The 19,994-nt window shown below is 51.2% G+C and overlaps 1 protein-coding gene and 1 long non-coding RNA gene across 5 annotated transcripts in view; one reads left to right on the forward strand and one right to left on the reverse strand.

The window, feature by feature from the left end:
* Window positions 1–1,651: 1,651 nt before the first annotated feature.
* Window positions 1,652–5,315, reverse strand: LOC147573117 (uncharacterized). Its single transcript, XR_015245220.1, has 2 exons — window positions 2,666–5,315; window positions 1,652–2,507 (listed from the first exon to the last, which is right to left on the reverse strand). It is a non-coding gene; the product is annotated as an uncharacterized LOC147573117 (long non-coding RNA).
* ZC3H7A (zinc finger CCCH-type containing 7A) overlaps window positions 5,134–19,994 on the forward strand; it is a 36,203-nt gene continuing 21,342 nt past the window's right edge. The window contains exons 1-5 of one of the 4 annotated variants that reach the window (XM_086691214.1): window positions 5,906–6,325; window positions 12,911–13,132; window positions 15,332–15,433; window positions 16,560–16,599; window positions 18,789–18,986. In XM_086691214.1, coding sequence (XP_086547340.1) covers window positions 15,366–15,433; window positions 16,560–16,599; window positions 18,789–18,986 — 306 coding nt within the window. In that variant the 5' untranslated portion in view covers window positions 5,906–6,325; window positions 12,911–13,132; window positions 15,332–15,365. Of the gene's footprint in view, window positions 5,287–5,905; window positions 6,326–12,363; window positions 13,133–15,331; window positions 15,434–16,559; window positions 16,600–18,788; window positions 18,987–19,994 lie in introns of those variants that run through there. The other 3 variants (XM_086691212.1, XM_086691215.1, XM_086691213.1) reach the window with 3 other exon arrangements.

The raw sequence follows: 19,994 nt of genomic DNA on the forward strand, positions 1-19,994 counted from the left end.
AAGGATCTGCTTTCCTATCACTGTGCAGGGCGTCCTTCTGGAGAGCTCCTGAAAAGTTACTGGAAAAAAAGTGCTGACAGGTAAAATACAAAGGCTGTCTTATTGGCCCCCAAATCCACTTACGTAACTGCTTTTTTCCCCCCTTTGAATACTTAGGGTTCTCTTCCCTTATCTCATGTTGAGGAGCCAGCTTTGCAGTTAGTTACGTATTCAACTTAATGTCCAAGCCACCAGCCTACGGGACATAAAGGAATCCAGACAATATTTTTGTAGGTTTCTGACCCTTCAGGATTTTGACAGAGCTTAACTTGGAAGAAGTATAGCCCAGGTGATTCGCAGATATTGTTCAGTTCACTTGATGATTCAAGAAGGAATGGAATAATATTAAACTTTTTTTATGCTGTGCACAGAGTTCCATATGATTAACTGACAAATGTCAATGCATGTCGCTTGTACGCTTATCATATGGTTGCTGGGCAAAACATTTAGCATATGTCTTTCACATCCTGAGTGCTACCAAATTTCCTTTTCTGGTACAGGTATGTAATGTGAGAAAACAGATCATTTTCGTTCTTCTCCTTGTTCTTTTTTTTTTTTTAAGTTTATTTATTTGGGGGAGAAGGGGCAGAGAGAGAGGGAGACACAGAATCCGAGGCAGCGTCCAGGCTCTGAGCAAGCGGGTCAGCACAGAGCCCAACGCGGGGCTCAAACCCATGAACCGTGAGATCACGACCCAAGCCGAGATCGAGAGTCAGACACTTAACTGAGCCACGTGGGCGCCTCCATTATTCTTTTTTATTTGACGTTGTGCCTCTGGTCAGTCCATTTCCGTAAGTAGTGATAATGGTCCCAAGATTGAGGCTCCATTTTTAAGGCAGTGAGTCTCAAGGATTTCCCTGCTGCAGTGCACCGAAGAGATAGGTCACCCCTCCGTCGTGCCCCTCAGGAACAGTTTCTCCAAAGTCATTAACTCCAGGGCAGTGGGGGGGGGGGGGGGGAGGAACGGACCAGGGAACATGCTTCCCCATGTCTGGGAGGTGGTATAGCATTGCAAGTGCCCCATCCCACCCCCAAGATTATGCTGGAAAGCTTACTCTGTTCATTAGCTCCTCTAGGGAAAGGTAACTGAACACCCCCTCTGAGACAGGTGCCTTACCTACACACACTTTATTCCGTCCTCACCACGCCCGAGGGGTCGTTATCCACAATTTCCAGGAGATCGAAGCAAGCCTCTGAGCTGTGAGATGCTGGCTGGGGCCACCCACATGGTAGGGAACAACTTGACAATTAGCCCGTGTTTCCCAGGCCCCAGAGCCCCTCTCCTCTCACCACTAAGCTCCCTCCTAGATCTCAGATGTTCACTGTCTTAGTCCGTTTGGCTGCTCTAGCAGAGTATCATAGACTCAAGGGCTTAAAGACCCTGATTTCTCAGGGGCGCCTGGGTAGCTCAGTCGGTTAAGCATCTGGCTGCGGCTCATGTCATGATCTCACAGTTTGTGGGTTCGAGTCCCACATTGGGCTCTATGCTGACAGCTCAGAGCCTGGAGCCTGCTTCAGATTGTCTGGTTCAGCTTATGTGTATCTCTCTCTCTGCCCCTCCCCTGCTTATCTTCTCTCTCTCTCTCTCAGAAGTAAGTAAACATTAGAAAAATTTAAAAAGAAATACACATTTATTTCTCACAGCTCTGGAGGCTGGGAAATCCAAGAACAAGGTGCCAGCTGGTCTGGTGTCTGGTGAGACCCTCTTCCGGCTTGCAGACGGCCACCTTCACATGGTGGAGACAGACGTCATCTCTCTGGGGCCTCTTGTAGGAGGGCAACAGTCCCCATTCAGAAGGACTCTGCTCTTGTGACCAAATTACTCCCCAAAGGCCCCAGATCCTAACACCATCACCTTGGGGATTACGATTCCGACCTAGGCATTCAGGGGGATGCACAAATTCATTCCACAACATTCACCTTGTATTTATTTGGAGGAGCTTGAGTGAGAGTGTGGTATTTATCACAATACAGAACATTCTTGTTTTTTCCTTTAGAGGCAACTTAGGATGTAAATAGGTAAAACAAAAACCATTCTCATCGTGTGGTGCAGGCCACCTTCAGCTGAGAATCTTGGAGAACTTTATTTTCTTTAAACATTTTTTTAACAGTTATTTTTGAGAGAGAGAGAGAGTGAGCGAGCGAACAGGGAAGGGGCAGAGAGAGAGGGAGACACAGAATCCGAAGCAGGCTCCGGGCTCCGCGCTGTCGGCACAGAGCCTGACGCAGGCTTGAACTGACGAACCGTGAGATCATGAGCTGAGCCGAGGCTGGATGCTTAACCGACTGAACCACCTGGGCGCCACGAATCTTGGAGAACTCTATACCTGAAACAGAGCTGACACTGCCATCCCTGCCAGGGTGTGGGAGCTGGGTCCTGAGACGGCCCAGGGGGCAGTCACTCCCGCATTTCCAGATGAGCACTGGAGATGACCTTCCTTCACTGAGATGTCCACTTTAGTGCCCAGCTGAAAAGAAAACCAAGGAGACCAGAAAGAGTCCTATATACTGACTCCTAATACAGGCAAGTAAGGAGGGCAAACCCCCCACCCCACCCCGTCATATCCAAGGGAAGTAAGGAGACTGAAAGCACAGACTGACGGAACACACCCTGGGAAAAACAAACCTATGGAAAAGGAATGGTGTCTCTTGAGAATCCAGATCGTCGGGTCACAGGATGAAGTCCGACGGCTGGGCATTTGGGTTACCTGGATGGGCTCCGTGTCACCGAGAGGGTACTTCTGAGAGGAAGAAGAGAGCCGGAGAGGAGTCTGAGTCAGGCGTCCAGTTGGGGGGAGGCACGGGGGGCCCAGGAACTCGGGCGGCGGCTCGAAGCTGGGAAGAGCGAGAGAATTCTCTCCTGCAGCCTCCCGAAGGAAACCAGGCCTGTCGGCACCTTGACGTTAGCCCGGGGAAGCCCATTTCGGTCTCCGGATTGTCAGATAATGAATGCGTCAAGCCGTTGAGTTTGTGGTGATTCGGTAGCAGCAGGTGCAGACGACTGACGCGAGCCCATCGAGTTCTTCCTCGTACTGGCAGAATAGCGTGCAACTTCCCGTGGCTTTTCGATGTCCTTCAGGGCCTGGCCCTTGCTCGGGTCGTCGCCCTGGTGCCCCGCCCGGCTGGCCGTGGTTTGGCCACCTGGCGATTTCAGGATCTTCCCACTTAAATGTTTCCTTTTCTCTCCGTGCAGCCCGGCAGCTCGTGACTTCTTGTACAGCCTTGTTGGAACGGAGACCTGACAGGCTGCTGGCCCGGAGAAGAGCCTCCTTCTTAGAGGACCCTTCACTGAAGTCCCAGCCCCGGTCAGCACTCCTTGCTTGTTTCTGTCACGGCGCTTCCCTGGACGGATTTGCGTCCCCTCCGAATTCGTATGTCTCTGTATCTGGGGATTAAGGCCTTTGCCGAGGTGATTAAGGTTAGGGTACAAGAGTGAGCCCTACACCAGCAGGAGGGGCATCCTTATGACTCACCAGGGACGTGTGTGCATGCAAGAAAGGCTACAAGGGGACACGGCGAGAAGGTGGATACCTGCAAGCCACGGGGAGTGCTCACAAAACCAACTGTGCCATCACCTTTATTTTTAAATATTTTGAGAGAGGGAGAGAGAGAGAGAGAGAGAGAGAGAGAGACGGAGTGTGCAACTGGAAGAGGAGCAGAGAGAGAGAGAGAGAGAGAGGATCTGAAGGAGGCTCCGCGCTGACGGCAGAGAGCCTGACGTGGGGCTTGAACTCACTAACGGGGAGATCATGACCTGAGCATAAGTTGGACGCTTAAGGGACGGGAGCCCCCCAGGCGCCCCCTCCCCCATACTATCTTCTTTATCTTGGACTTCCAACCTCCAGGACTGTGAGAAAATTAATTCTTGTTTTAAAGCCTCCAGGTCTGTGGCCATTTTGTTAGGACAGCCCGCCAGGCTAACACATCTGGTTTGTAAATCTATGTCCCCTTGGCGACCGTGAGAGCCACCTAGCTAGTCCGTCTGCTCTCTGCTCTGTCTTGTCCCTCCTTCGGCCTAGTCTCTGCACAGTAGCCCAAGAGAACTTTCCAGAATGTAAACCAAGGTTAGGCCCTCTGGATTCTGATTTGTCAAGGAACTCCCACACCACACAGAACGCCACATTCCCAATCACGGCCCCTCTCTTCTTTCAGACCTTTCTCCCCTTACACCCACTCACCATATGTGCCTTTCCCGCTCCCCAGACACCAAGCTCCAGCCTCAGGGCCTTTGCACTTGTTCTTCCCTCCGCCTGGGGCATGCTCCCCATCTCCGCACACGGCTGTCACCTTCTGAGGCCTTTCCTCACTCAGCTCCCACCTTCCGTGTAGCCTTCCATCACGGTCACGTCACCTGGCCTCAGTGTCTTTGGTTTTCACTGGTCTAAACGGTCGACACCCCGCTCCCCATCCCATTCCTGGGTGGTAACTCTGCCTTGCCCGCGGTTGAGCCCCAGAGCACAGGGCAGGGCCTGGCCCCCAGGGGCACCTGGCTGTTACAAGTGGGGTGGGTGACGTGGCATTTGTTTGGCACCTGCAGGGCAGGGAGCCAGGCCCTCGGAGAGCCAGCACACGGAATGCGGCCTAGGCGGGCCTGGCATCCACAGCTGCCCCCTAGCGCTCCGCCTCTGGAAGACGGGGCGGGGGGCGGGGGTCGGGGGGGGGGTACAATATGGCTGCTCCGCGGCCCTCCAGTTTCCATTCGCAGAGTAGGAAGCACCGGAGGCGGGCTTGCCAAGGGTGTCGGGGAGTCCTCGCGATCCCCGAAAGTGGGTCAGTTCCTGGCCGGGCGCCGCGCTATGTCCCCGCTGCTCTGCACACGCGGCGCCCGGAAATGTGAACGTGCGTCAGCCAGCGGTCGGCTCTCGGGCCCAGCGAGCGCTCCACCGGCTCCGGCCGCGGCCGCAGCCCGCCGCGCCCCGCGCGTCCCTCCCCGGGGCCGCCGGGGCCGCCGGGGCCACCGCCGCCGCCGCCGCCGCCCGGCCCGACGTGGCGCCGCCGCCCCCGGCAACGACGCTCGCGGGCGCAGCCAATGGCGGCTTGTGCCGGGAGCCGGGCGCGGCCTCCCGCCGCCAGAGGGCGCCGCGCGGGCGCAGCGGAGCCGCCGCTGCCGCCGCCGCCGGTCGCGGAGGGAAGCTGCGAGCGAGCGAGCGCCCAGGCCTCCGTCGCCGCCGCCGCCGTCGTCGCCGCCGCCGCCCGCTCCGCCGCGCGCCGCTGTCCGCCCGCCGGCCGGCGCGGCCGTCCCCGCAGGTAGGGGGGCGCCTCCGGGCCCTCGCGCGCCCCCGGCCCGGCCCGCGCCGCCGCCCCTCCCCCGCCGGGCGCCCCCGCCCGGCGCGCGCCCGCCGCCGCCTCGTGCTCGCGCGCGGCCGTTAACGGACGCCGGGCGGGGGAGGGGCGGCGGCGCGGAGGGGCGCTGGGCAGCGGCGGCGGAGCGGGGGTGCGGGAAGCGGGGTGGGGATCGCGGCCCCCCGGGGTGGGAAGGGCGGAGCGTGCGCCGCCAACCGGGCCCGGCTGCTCGCGGCGGACGCGGGCGGGCCCGGTCCCGGGGTCCCTTCCTCCCCCCTTCCCCTCCACTTGCCCTCGGGGCGGCGGGGGGACCCCCCCCGGGGGCGCGTCTGCGGGACGGGGGCGCGAAGGGCTGCGGCTCGCTGCCCTCCGCGCCCGCATGCGTTTCCGCTGGCTCCGCACCTCCTCTCGCCTTGCTTACCCCCCTCCCCCACCAGAAGTGTGTTTTCATCATTTGTGTGTGTCTGCTGACCGTGGGTCCCCTAATTGAGGATTTCGGGTTTGGGGGGCGGGAAGGATGCGCGCAAAGTGCGTGGCTCGTTGATTTCATCCCCCACCCCACCCCCCCGCGCGCCGTCCCTCTTTTCTTTTGCGCCGGGCGCACATCTAGGACCCGCGGCGAATGGTTTCCTGTCTTTACCGGGGATGCGGCCACCGCCGGGCTTTAGGTTTCTTTCCCCCACCCTTAAGGAATGGAGACCTGTCAGTTCTCATTAGCGCGCATTCACGGTTGGGGACGGTCATCGCAGGGGTGTGGTCAAGCAGCGAAGCGCCGGCTGGGCCCGAGAGTTTGCGCCTGCGCCCGGGTTGGGGAATTTGTCGTGCTCCGGCATTCCACCCCCCCCCCCCCCCCGCCGTCCCCCAGTGTTTAGAGATCAGAGGGGGCACCCTCGCTTAGGGATTGAGAGAGCGGGGATCTGCTTGACATTAGACCTGCACGGCCCTGGAGGGTGGCCGCTGGCCTCTCGGGACTGTGGAGCACTTGGTGTGTGGCTAGACCCAGGTGAGATATGCTCAGGGTGAAAAATACATACGTGGTTTTTTAAACACTTGGTATGGCGGGGGGGGGGGGGGAAGGTTATCACATTTATAATTTTTGTGTGTGTGTAAGTAATACACATCAAGATGATATTTTGAACACAGTTGGGTTAATTAAAAGCGTTAAAATAATTCCCTCCAGTATCCTTCTACTTTTGTTTAACGTGGCACCTTGGAAATTTGAAATTACATATGTGGCTCACATTGTATTTCTATTGGACCGCGCTCAAACAGAGCATCTGAGTGGGGGCAGGTTGGCTGGGAGCCTGTGCCCTCTGCCTATCTTTCCCTGCTTCTCTGATGGCATGTGGCCTCCTGTCCCCTAGGCTCGCAAGGAGGCCCTTGCCTCTTCCTTCTTCCCCTGAGCTGAACTGAACCGTGGAGCTGATTGCAAATGAGGATCTTGTCCTAATTTGCAGAATAGTTCAAGTTATTAGAATTTTCTTTGTTGAAAAATGTTCACTCTGTGCTGTCTCTTGGAGTCTGGAAATGGTTATGTTAGGTTCGAATCAGAATTAGATGGTGAGTTGTCGAGGCTCAGTATTACCAGTATTTATGTGCATACTGTAGAGAGCATGTTAATTTTCAGGGCCTCTGCCCCTGAAATGAACTGGAAAGCCCATGCCTTCCTTTGAGTTATTGTGACTTTTGCCTGGGGGCTCATCATTGCTCTCCTGAAGTATCCAGTAGAATAGTCACTTCCAAGAAGATGGTAGAACATCTGTGATGTTGCCCTATCTGGGTCTGTAGTCTGAAGGTTACAATGGAGCCGTATGCTTTTATAAGTTTACCAGAGTAAACAAGACAGGCTTGACAGTAATGTTACTTTGAAACTACTTTTTGTTTGTGTATGCCCTTACACACCGGAGTCGGGAGTCTGAGGATAGAATTTAATCCAGAGTGGTATTACAATCTTTCACTTGAAATTTAGGAATACCTTTTTAGGCAAAAATACCAGCACTGTGCCGTATACCGTCGGACCACTTTCTCTTCCTGTGTGTGTCTTGTAGGACTGTTTAATATTCAGTCTTTGCGTATAAAGATATTATGGTGTGGGTGGAGCATATTTCCATATGCAAAGTTTCCCTGGACTGGTATTTTAACCCTCTGTGTCCACTGCATTCCCCCGGAAACCCTCTGCTTTGTCTAAGTTTCTTCAAATGATGTTCTTTGAGCATGTCGGGGTGTGTGTGTGTGTGTACAAGGGTGTGTTTATTCTGTTCGCCTTGAGTGGCTTTGAAATGCCCACCTGTCTGTCAGAGCTGTGTTTGTTTTTCAGAGCCCAGCCCAGGGCTGACTTAGACTGCTCGCCCTCCTCCTGGCGTCCCTGGCACTTACAGTGCAGAATAGGGTGCTGGATCAGGATTCGGGCTTGGAGCCAGACTGTCTGGCTCTGAAATCCAGCTCAGCCACTTCCTAGCCATGATCGTGCACTGCTTGCGTCACTTGTCTGTGCTTCGGTTTCCTCCTAGTACCTATCCCTTAAGACTATCACGGGATTAAATGATTTAATACATGCCAAGCGCTTAGGACGATGCTTGGCATCCAGTAAGAGCGCTAAGTGTTAGCTATTGTATCTGTCTATACAACATGTTGCAATCAAATTTCACTTGCCTCCGTGTCTTGTGCTAATGGGAGCTAGTTTCTTAAGTTACCTTGTGTCATGGGCAGGAATACACAGCCGGTTGCTAGCCTGGAACATGGTGAGTATAATCAGTTTCAGGTAAAGCAGGCACTGAGTATGTACTTAAGGAATTATAATGAAGATCAGGGGTACCTTTCCTCCTTACATAAAAGGTCAGAATGAGTAACATTTAAGACCAGCTGATAAGCAAAAGATAATGTTCCAGCTGCAAAATTTTAGATGATTTAATGAAATTTACATTTAATTGGGCTTCTTGCTTTGCAGTGTACTCTTCAGAGCCCTCCCACTCCATTTCCCTTTCGCGTAGGGAGAAGACAGCACGTCTGACTTGCTCCCCACCCCGGTTGGTGATGAAGGAAACCCATCCCTGCACTACTTCCTGGGTCGCTTGTGGTCTTTCTCTGTGGCTGTCTCAGGTCGATCCCCGCCTTGTCGATTGTCTCCCCACCTTGTGCCCCTAAAGGGTCCAGGCAGAGTGCACCAGAGCCCAGTCTGCCCGCCTGGTCATTTCCTCCCTGGGACCCCCCCCCCCCCCCCCCCCCGTCGTGCTTGCCTTTTCATGAACAGTTGTATCAGGCGTTAACTCTTGCGCCTCTGAACTTTGTGTGAAGCATTCTCTCCACGCTTGGCCACTTCATTCGTTCTTCCATTCAAATATGTATCGACCTGGACCCAGATGTTGGAATGCGGTCAGGACTAAGACGAGGTAGCTGTGGAAGTCAAGAGCACAGTGAGAGTGAGGTGGGGCAACCACTTAGGGGGCACGGCAGGGAAGGTCTCGAAAGGTGATATTTAAACCAAGATTCCAGGAAGGAAGGACCAGCTCTGGGTCCCTCTGGGAAGTGTGTTATGGGCGGGGGGAGGGGCTAGCGCGCAGTGCCCAGGGGCGGAGCCCCGCACTCCTGCACACCCCTGGCGGGCGGCGGGGCGGGGCGGAGGGGCGGGAGCACAGCCAGCCTGCTGCGCCTGCGTGGGGGCGGGGCCGAGGAAAGAGCTTGGGACTGTCCTCCTCGGTCTGAGAGGTCAGGGTGAGGACTCTGGGTTTTACTCTAAGTGCTGGGATTTAGAGCGTGGCTGTAATAGCTGTTGGACGTTTTCAGTTTAGTGTGGGAAGTGGGTGGGGGAGGGACAGGGGGAGGACCGGAAGCTTAGAGGGGAGGCAGGGACAGGAGGCCGCTGCCACATCGCGTCACTCGAGATGGTGTGACCGGGCCAGGGGGTGCGGGGGAGCTCGTGGGAAGTGGTCAGAGTCGGGGTGCCCTGTGCATAGTCTGCAGTGTCGCCGGTGGGCTTCATCAGCAGGGTGATGGATGTGGGTGTGGGGGAAAGAAGGGCGTGATGCCAGATCTCTGGGTCTGGTTTGAGCAGGTGGCTAGCGGGTGGTTTCAGGACTTTGGAAAAGGTAAGAGCGGGCAGAGGGATAGGATTGGCAGGAGAGCCTGGGGTTAGGACCCTTTAAGTTGGAAATGCTGAGTAAAAATCACGGGCAGCCCAGAATTTTGTATGCATAGCAGTGTAGACCGGATGGCCTTTTTGTAAACAGTGAAGGAATATATATATATCCCTACATCACTCCTTACAGTCACCTGGTAGATCCCATTAAAATGTTTGTTTACTTTTTTTAACTTTTAAAAAATCGAAAACAATTTTTAAATTTTTAAAAATGTTTATTTTTGAGAGAACACGAGCCGGGGGGAGGGACAGAGAGAGAGGGAGACACGGAATCCGAAGCGGGCCCCAGGCTCCGAGCTGTCAGCACAGAGCCCGACGCGGGGCTCGAACCCACAAAGCGCGAGATCATGGCCTGAGCTGAAGTCAGATGCTCAACCAGCCGAGCCACCCAGGCGCCCCCTCCCCAAATGAAAACCAAACCAAACCAAACCAAGAGTACTAGGAGAGCACCCAGAAGACTGCTTTCGTCAACATCTGAAGCGCCTTCCTGAATGAGAAAAGCTCAGCCTGGAAGGAAAATGGGCGAAGGGCACGAACAGACAGTTCGCGGAGAAGGACGACCCGGCGACTCTGAAACTTGAAGGGCTGTGCAGCCTCACGGGTGACAGAAGGGCCCGGACACAACCTCGTCGCGTTGTCTCCCCGTTGTCGCGTGCTCGTCCCTTCCCCGGTTGGCACGAGTGGAGTGAACCGCGAGGGAACCGCGTGCCGAAATGGGGGCCCTCAGGCCTCGTTGGTGGCAGGGTGGTGTCACACGTGGGCAGGAGCAGGCACAGTAGACAGGAGACACGCTCCCTTGAGCCCGTGGACGTCCTCGGAAGACGGACTTCTGTGAAATGCCCTGGGTCCCTGGTGAGCTTCAGAGACTGGAAGCCGCCAGAACGTGCGTCTCTGGTGGCCTGCAGCCGTATCGCGGATCGCGGCCGGTCAAGCCGCTTCACGTGTCCGGTCGGGGAGTGACCTTTGAGGTCAGGTACTGGGAGAAAAAAAGCAGGGTGCAGACACGTCAGGAGCCTCAGTTTGTACAAAAGATAACATAGGCACAGGATGCTTGTAACTTTTTATTTTGAAATGAGTATAAGCTCGCAGGAAATTGCCCGATGGGTATGTAGAGCCTCCCACAAAGCCTCCCTTCGTCCACTTCCCCCAGTGGTGCCAGGAAGCTGGTGTTAGTGGAGTACTGTTAACCAGACTGCGGGCGCTTACTCTTGCCGGGTTTTTTGACATGCACCTGTGTGTGCGTGTGTGCGCGTGCGCACGATGTCATCCCAGGTGTAGATTCACGTAATCACCACCGCAGTCAACACAGTTGAGACACACTATTCCGCAGAGTTCCTCTGGCAGGACACAGAAGAGCCCAGTAACACAATGGGTGGTTGTCCTCGGGAAGGGCGGGTGGGTGCTGAGTGACAGGAGAGGAGACCATCCTTTTTTTCCTCCGTCCTGATATTAAAATCTTGCCTTTTAAACTATGCGATGTAGGGGCCCCTGGGTGGCTCAGTCGGTTAAGCGCCCGACTTCTGGTGTCAGCTCAGGTCATGGTCTTGTGGTTGGTGGGTTCGAGCCCCGTGTTGGGCTCTGTGCTGACAGTGCAGTGTGCTTGAGATTCTCTTTCTTTCTCTGTCCCTCCCTGCTCGCTCTCAAAAAATAAAACATTAAACACTATTAAATAAAGAGTCTGTGATGACTGTGAGCTGTCTGGTAGAACCATCAGAACGGCAGGTAGGCGGTCTCCAGCCTTGGGCCATGTGGGATGTCCCAGAGCTGAGCGTGTGGCTGGGGGAGGGAAGGAGCTCCAGTGAAGCCCCGGGACTCGCACGTTTAGAGACCAGCTGGACAGAGCCCCAGGCTCAAGGACGGAGTGTGCACCTGTTGTGTGCTGCTGAGTTAGGATGAGATAGGGGGCTGTTGGGTGAACTTTATCACGTTCTTCCTCACTTTAAAATTGCTGCCAGATTTTAACTGGGTCCCCAAATAAGATGATGTATCAAGTGTTTATCTTTTCTTTCTTTCAAAGTGGGAAGTGGGAGGGTGAAATTAATCTGTGGTGGAAGAAAGAACAGTGATTGCCGGGGGGGGGGGGGGGGGGGGGGGGGGTAAGGGTGGGGCAGGGATTGGCTGAGGGAACTATCTGGACTGACCGTAATGGTGAACTCAAGACTGGGGTCTGGGTTACAGGAGTGTGATGTTTGTCAAATCCTCCCTTACAATTTGTGCATTTTATGGGGAAAAAGTTTTCGTGCATATGGCCTTAAGAAAACCCATAAATCTTGAAACCTAAGTAATGCTACGTATTCTGAAGCGTTTATCGATGAATTGTAATTGATGTCTGCCACTTTGCAGTTCAGCAAAATAATAAGGCGCGTTGATGGATGGACAGAGGGATGGGCGGATGGATAAAGAGGGGTCGATGTACTAGGTGTTTATCCAAGGGGGACAGGAGTGGTGATTCTAAGGGCCACATGCACCCCAGTGTTTATAGCCAATAGCCAAAGTATGGAAAGAGCCCCAATGTCCATCGATGGATGAATGGATAAAGAAGATGTGATATATGTATACAATGGAGTATTACTCGGCATTCAAAAAGAATGAAATCTTGCCATTTGCAACTACGTGGATGGAACTGGAGGGAATTATGCTAAGCGAAATTAGTCAGAGAAGCCACATATCCTATGACTTCACTCATATGAGGACTTTAAGACACAGAACAGATGAACACAAGGGAAGGGAGGTAAAAATAATATAAAAACAAGGAGGGGGACAAAACAGAAGAGACTCTTAAACATGGAGAACAAACAGAGGATTACTGGAGGGGTGGTGGGAAGGGGGATGGGGTAAATGGGTAAGGGGCATTAAGGAATCTACTCCTGAAATCATTGTGGAAATAAATAAATAATTAAAAATAAATAAAATCCATTAATAAATATTTTCAAATTAAAAGAGAAAGGTGGGCAGATGTGATAAACAGCAAAACATTAATTGTAGACCATAGGTAGGTATACAGTGTTCACTGAAAAAGATTTTTAACTTGGGGGCAAAACTACAAGAACATGAAATTCTCCTTCCTACTGTATTTGACTCTCCCCTGATTATCCGTTCGCAAATCTTTAAACATGGAAAGGAGAGGTGGTTCATGCTATTAAAAGAGCCTGCGTCTTATTTCCTCTTAATCACCTACTTGAGTTGTCAGCTCTTTGCCACATGCCCTTTGTCCTTAAGAGGTTGAGGTTCAAGGTTTTCTGGCACTTTCTGGGGAAATGGCTCTAAGGCTATTAACTTAGTGGATTATCATTACCTGGGAGTCCCTTCTGTGCCAGCAGATTTGCCTTTTGAGTGAACCTCAAACTAATTCCTCACCTTGCCTGTGCAGGGGTTGGGAGAAAGGTGACTCATCATTGAGGACAGGCAAGAATTCTTGCTTTGGGTAACCCTTTCCTTGTCCCCGTCTTTCAGGCCTGACTGCCGTGACACCCCCAAGTGCCCTTCTGGGTGCCTTTGGGCAGTCGGTTCTGGCTCTACGTCGGCCCCATCTTACATAAAATAGGAAGAAGGCTTGGTGGTCCCTTAAGTTGTCTTTCCAAGGAAGGGGTCAGAGGCTATGTGGATGTCTAAAAAATACTTCAAATTTTTTCTCAGCGGTAATTCACGTTCAGCGTTCAGGAAGAAGTTTTAAAGGTAGGTATGCAGTGCAAAGGCCCTTCTCACCGCGCCCTGAGCCCCCAGGTTTCTGCCATTGCTGTGGTTTTCTGAGATTCCCTCTGGAGCTGTTGCGAGGATGTACAAGGAAATATGAATAGACAGCCTCCCCCGACCCTTTCTCTAAACAGAACAGGGTCCTATTGGGGATACAGCACCTTTACTTGGTCTTTTTTCCCAACACAGTCCATGTCCTTCTTGATAGACATTGGGTACGTTTTTGGTCTTTTTCTCTTACAAATAGCACCTCCTTAAATACCTTTGTACATCCAAGTATGATTTAACTTTTTTTTGTTGTTGTTAAGGAAATGGTCGGATGAGTTCAAATGGAAGATTAGAAAGACCCCGCCCCCCTCCCCCCACCCCCCACCCCCGCCCTCACACCTCCCCATCACATGTTAGGACAGTGGTCCATGTTTTTGGCGGTCTTGTTTCATTTCTACCCATTCATCCCCCTCTAAGCTAGACTGTCTGAAACACAAATTCCAGAAATAATGACATCTCGCTTCAGCATCCTGGGCTTTGTACCCTTTTTATTTTGAAACATTTCAGACGTTGACAAAGTACAGAGATTCCCTGTATTTGTCACTAGTTTTGGGAACATTCAGCTGTTTCACCCCCTCCAGCCCCCTTTTGTTTTTGTTTGCTGGAATATTTCGTGGCAAATCTTGGATAGATCATTTCACAAGTAAACACTTCAGTAAAGTAACAACTTTTATTATTAAACATTTTTTAAGAATTATTTTATTTTTGTGAGAGAGAGAGGGATCGAGCATGAGCGTGAGTGGGGGAGGAGCAGAGAGAGAGAGAGAGAGAGAGAGAGAGAGAGAGAGAGAGTCCACAGCAGGCTCTCTGCACTGTCAGCGCAGAGCCCGACACGGGGCTCGAACTCACAAACTGTGAGATCAGGACTTGAGCTGCAGTCAAGAGTTGGACGTTCAACCGAGTCACCCAGGTGTCCCAGGAAAGTCAACAACTTTGAGATTAGAAGATCGAAACATGTAGAACTACAGTGTTTAAAAGATGGAAAAAAATGATCACCAGTTACCAGCCTTCGGGGCCTTTCAACCCTTGTCCCCACCTCTACACTTTGAAAAAGGTAGATTCTATAATAAAACTATGAACGTCAAGCAATAATGAAACTAGAACATTTGAGCTTGAAACGTGGGTGCAAGTTCCCCGTCCGTCATGCGCATTCAAAGACACGGTTTGTGTGGTAAGATGTCCTCTTAGGTTTAGAGCCCAGCGCTCATCTTGGAGGGATGATGTGCCCCCTCCCCGTCCCTGCCAGGGGACACACAACAAAGCCTGGAGGAATTTTTGGTTGTCACAACTGGGGGAAGGGGCGTTACTGGCATCTTGTGGGTGGAGGCCAGGGGCGTATCGTGCACAGCACGGGCCCCTAGAGTCAAGGACTGTCTGGCCCGAGCTGCTGAGGTCGTCAAACCCTGGTTGAGGACACTGGGAGATGGTGTTTTATCATGGATCTCTTCCCTGTGGTTTTCCTTTAACTTGCTGGGAATTGCTTAATGAACATTGATGGGGGCGGGCCAGTGGGGGGGGGGGGTGCAGATCCCAATGGCACTGTTTTGTGTTGACATTTGCCACTGTTATGTGGAAGGTGAACCCTTACCTTCTCGAGAATTCCAACCGAATGACTTCATTTAGATTTTTCATTCTATCAGTTGAATCAGCAAGGATTATTTCAGAAGTTTGTGTAACAAAACGTGTGTGAGGTTTCAGCTCTGCTCACCAGGAAGTCAGACTCCCTCGGAGGCGAGCGGATGTGAAAACTTTTTACTTCTGGAGCGCTTCCAGAAGCGAAACAAGGCCAGGACTGTTCCAGTGCAGCATACGCGTGCGTGCGTGCGTGCGTGCATATAGACACGGAAGAAACGAAACCTGTAGCCCAAGGGGTGGGGGGAGATGACTTAGGAGGGAGCAAAGTCTGCATGGCTGTGCAGCCTTAAGGGAGAGTGAAAACCAGATGCTTTCGTGTGCTGGGCAGCGGGGACCGTGCGGATGAGCCAGGGTTCCTGGTGTCCAGCAGCCCAGAGTCAAGTCAGCAGAGAGGGACGTGCCCACAGCTGATAGCGTGGCAAGACGGTGGACTGTGGGTGTTTTAGTTGGGGTCCAGAGCTCTGCGCCTCATGTGACTTTGTGCCTCGTTTTTTCCAGGTCGATCGTTTAGAAAGTGGATGTGCGGGGTAACATGTCCAGTGTGTCCGAGGAGAGAAGAAAAAGGCAGCAGAACATTAAGGAAGGACTGCAGTTTATCCAGTAAGGGCCCGACTCGTGTGTGTTCACGTCACGTATACAACTGGCCCTTGTGCACCGCGGGGTCAGGGGTGCAGACCCTTGCACAGTTGCACATCCACGTGTAACTTTTGACTTCCCAAAACAGGGCTACGAGCAGGCTACGACTGTTGACCGGATGCCTTGCCAATAGTGTAAACAGTCGATGAACACGTTTTGTGCGTTATGCGTATTATTTACCGTATTAAAATAAAGTAAGCTGGAGAAAAGAAAAAGTTAAGAAATTCGTTAGGAAGAGGAAATGCATTTACAGCACCGTCCTAGGTTTATTGAAAAAGATAACATTGTAAGTGGACCCGCGCAGTTCAAACCCGTGTTGTTCAAGAGTCGACTGTACTTTTTTATATTAGATTAAGAAACCTCTAGTCCTGTTTATAAGCCCTCTTAATCTGGGTTAGAAATTAGATATTTTTGTCTAGCAATATTTTTGGCTCGGGCACTTTTGACTTCCCATGTGTTCTGAAGTCTACCTTCCTGTCCCTGATTTTTAGAGCTAAAATCCTGTAGCGTCTCGGAAAATATTAGACCCAGAAGGATCAGAACCTAATCCCATCAGAGCGCTTCTGATGACTGAAAAGTGATGAAATCACCATGCACATAGGGCTTTTGTAATCAGACATTTCTCTTAAGAAGCTCAGTCTCTAACCGGCCTCCATGAAGCAGGATAGTGACAAGGCAGCCCAGGCCTTCCTTGGGCAGACACGAGCAGGCAGAAGTCCCTCTCTGTTTGTCCTGGGAGGAGACATTCTCCTCTGTACTGCAGCGAATTGAATCAAAAAGTATTAGTGGTTCTGTGCTGTAGTAAAAGTTTTTTGGTATTTGAAGAATTAGGCCTTCTTTTAGTAGAAGTAGGTTTAGGGGAAAAAGTGTTATACTTAAGAAAATATAAGGGAATAGTTACAGATCCCCCCCCCCCCATGTTGTGTGTGAATATGGCATATGTGAATAATAGTCGTAAAGGAAGGTAGGTCTTTAAAATGTGCTTTGAACCCGTAGCAAGCTGATAGAACCTTAGCTTTACAATGACGTCTGGATGAAGAAATCCTGATAAGAGTCTGATAATTAAAATTCATTGGTTTCTTTTTCTTAGGTCACCGCTGTCATATCCAGGGACACAGGAACAATATGCGGTAATGATTGGGAACATCTACTTAAAAGCTGTGCAAGTAACTTGTGAACCATAATGAATAGTGGGGGTTGGCAGACTCCAGCTTTGTGGGCCAAATGTGGTCTGTTGTCTGTTTCTGTAAATAAAGTTTTATTGGAATGCAGCCGCACCTATTTGGTGATGTATTTATGATCTGTGGCCGTTTTCACGACATACGGTAGTTGAGACAGAGACCATATGGCCCACAAAGCCTAAAGTATTTACTCTCTGGGCACCTACAGAAAGAATTAGTCGATCTCCTCCATATACAGGACAACATTGCTTTTGGCACATGGGGACAGTTGTCCTCCATTTTCTTTCCTCCATGAGTGTAGTTTGCCTAAGTTTTCTTCCGAGCCCCGTGAAAATTACTTTTTTTTTTAAGTAAAGTTTTCTTTATGTTTATTTATTTTGCGAGAGAAGAGAGAGACAGAATGAAGGAGGGTCAGAGAGGGAGGGAGGGCATCCCGGGCAAGCTCCACACTGTCCACGCAGAGCCTGATTCGGGGCTTGATCTCACCAGCTGTGAGAGCATGACCTGAGCCGAGATCGGGAGTCAGACGCTTACCCGCTTACCCGACCGAGCCACCCAGGCGCCTCCTTCGAAAATTACTTTTAGCCTCCCTCTCGTTTACCGAAGACAAGTTGGACAGAATATGTTGTGAAGGAGAGAGCCCAGTGTCTTCTATTTTTATTTAGGAGAAAAGAGGTTCTCATAGGAGCAAAGGATACCTGGATCCTAGCAGAGAGCAGCCGGAGGTGAAACTAGTTAGAAACCCAGAGAAAGCCCAGTTCACCGGGCCTCGTGTGTGCAGGCTGTTAGTTCACCTGCGGCTTTTGGTGTCCAAGGGTTTTGATGCTTGCCAATGTTCCTTCTTTTTCTCCGCCTCTCCCCCTCCCTCTTCCCTGTTTCCTTCTCTGTCTTCTTCCTTGCCCCTGCCCTCTCTCTCTCCAAACAGATGTAGAATCATAGAGTATTATGGCTAGAAAGCACTGGGAACAATCCGTTCATTGTACAGTTCATTTTACATTCCTGACTTTTATAACTGGAACCGGGATCTCGAGAGGTTAAGTGGCCTGTCCCGAGCCACCGCCCTTGTTAAAGGTTGATCTGTCCAGTTTGCTTTACTAATTCTGTCAGCTTAGACACGAATTTCAAAAAATGAGACCCAGAACCTGAGTATTTACCTGATCTCGTAATACGTGTCTGATCTTGACTTGTGAAACATTAGCACAGTGATAGGAAATCATGAAGGAACCTCCAGAACTTTTAAAATTTTTTTTTTTCAACGTTTATTTATTTTTGGGACAGAGAGAGACAGAGCATGAACGGGGGAGGGGCAGAGAGAGAGGGAGATACAGAATCGGAAACAGGCTCCAGGCTCTGAGCCATCAGCCCAGAGCCTGACGCGGGGCTCGAACCCACGGACCGCGAGATCATGACCTGGCTGAAGTCGGACGCTTAACCGACTGCGCCACCCAGGCGCCCCTCCAGAACTTTTATATGTACCAAAAGAACCTTGTATACTGTACTTGCTCGGCGAGAAAAAGGTTTAACATCCCCTCTCCCCGGACCAGTCCTGAGCGGACATTTACCAGAGAGGAAAGACAATGGTCCGTAAAAATGTGAGAGATCCTTGGTCATCAGGCACAGGGATAAGAAAGGGTACAGGCTTTCACCTAGAAATTAGTAGGGGTTTTGTGTCTTCCCACACAGGCACACGCACGCTGCCCGGCGTTGGTGGGGGTGCCGTGAGCTGGGGACCGGACCGCTGGATGCGTCCACTGTTCTCGCCGCTTCGGAAGGCAGTTTAGAAATACTGGTCCAAGGCCCAAGATGCTCCTTCCTTCAGACCTAGGCTTTGCACTCGTAGGAATTTGTTGTAGGCACAGAGTTGGGGACGCGAACAGGTTTTTACGAGGTGCTTTTGCCGCACTTTTCCTCCTGATGGGAAATTGCATCTTCTCTTGAGAAAGCACGCGAGGTGAAGGCCTCGCTGAGACGGTAGCGAGGTGGCCTGGGTTCCCCGTTTCTTACAGCAGCGCTCACTGCTGCGTCACATCTAAGACCAGAAGTCTCCAGTACAAAAACTGAAGTTTCCCTATACCCTGTCCTGTTTCATAAAGGGCTTCGAGTGGTCACTTTCTTTCTTCTTTTCTTTTTTTTTAAAGGTATATTTACGTGCTCTTGTGAGAAATCTTTTTAACGAAGGAAATGATGTTTATCGGGAACACGATTGGAACAACTCGATAAGCCAGTACACAGAAGCTCTGAATATAGCTGGTTATGCAAAGTCGGAAGAAATTGTCATCCCTAAAGAAATAATTGAAAAACTGCATATAAATCGTATTGCTTGCTATTCTAATATGGTGAGTGGTGATTTTTGTTTAGAACAGAACAGGGCTCCTAGAGGGAAAAAATGTTTTTGATAACAAAAGTACATTGTAAGTCAGTTTTCTAATTTCAATTAAAAAAAATTATTTTGTGCGGGAGAGAGGGGCAGAGAGCGAGAGAGGGAGAGAGAGAATCCCAATCAAGCTCTGCACTGTCAGCGCTGACTCAGGGCTCGAACTCACGAACCATGAGATCATGACCTGAGCCGAAATCAAGAGTCGCATGCTTAACCGACTGAGCCACCCAGGTACCCCTCTAATTTCAGTTTTTAAGAGAATCGTATTACTGCTTTACAACATTTTTTAAAAATATGTATTTATTATTTTAAGAGCTAGAGAGATAGAACACGAGCAGGGGAGGGCCAGAGAGAGAGAGAGAGACACAGAATCTGAAGCAGGCTCCAGGCTCTGAGCTGCTCATTACAGAGCCCGACGCGGGGCTCAAACTCACAAATCATGACATTCATGACCTGAGCCAAAGACACACCTTTAACCAACTGAGCCACCCAGGTGCCCCTCTAACTGCCTGCTTTTAGAGTGGTCTGGAGTTTGGAAAAGCCAGCTTTGGATAAATGTTGAGTTAAAAATAAAATTTGTTTCTTGGTGACCGGTCCTTGGAGTTGCCACGTGAGTCTGGTTTCTGGGGTGTGTCCGCTTATAACAAAAATCAGCCCAGGAGGACGCAGGTCCCTGTCCCATGCATCAGTCAAGTCCCTGTCCCGACAGCGCACTTGGTCAAGAGTGCGTTAGTCCTCTTTGGAGCCCTGTTAGCGCAGCGTGGTGTTTAACCTTGAAGAGATTTAACATGAGTTTTTCACATGTCTGAGCTGAGAAGAGCAATATTTTGGTGCACTTTGAATTGTCACCGTGGACATTCAGTAACATTTAACTGAATTTAAGCAAGGTGCCCATGTTGTCACCCGATTCTTACTGAGTGAAGGTTCACTGATGGCTCATTTTGTTTTTTCTAATGGACTCTTCTCG

The sequence above is a fragment of the Puma concolor genome, chromosome E3 (genome assembly GCF_028749965.1).
Source record: "Puma concolor isolate L17-30 chromosome E3, mPumCon1.1.hap2, whole genome shotgun sequence".
Classification (NCBI taxonomy): Eukaryota; Metazoa; Chordata; class Mammalia; order Carnivora; family Felidae; genus Puma; species Puma concolor.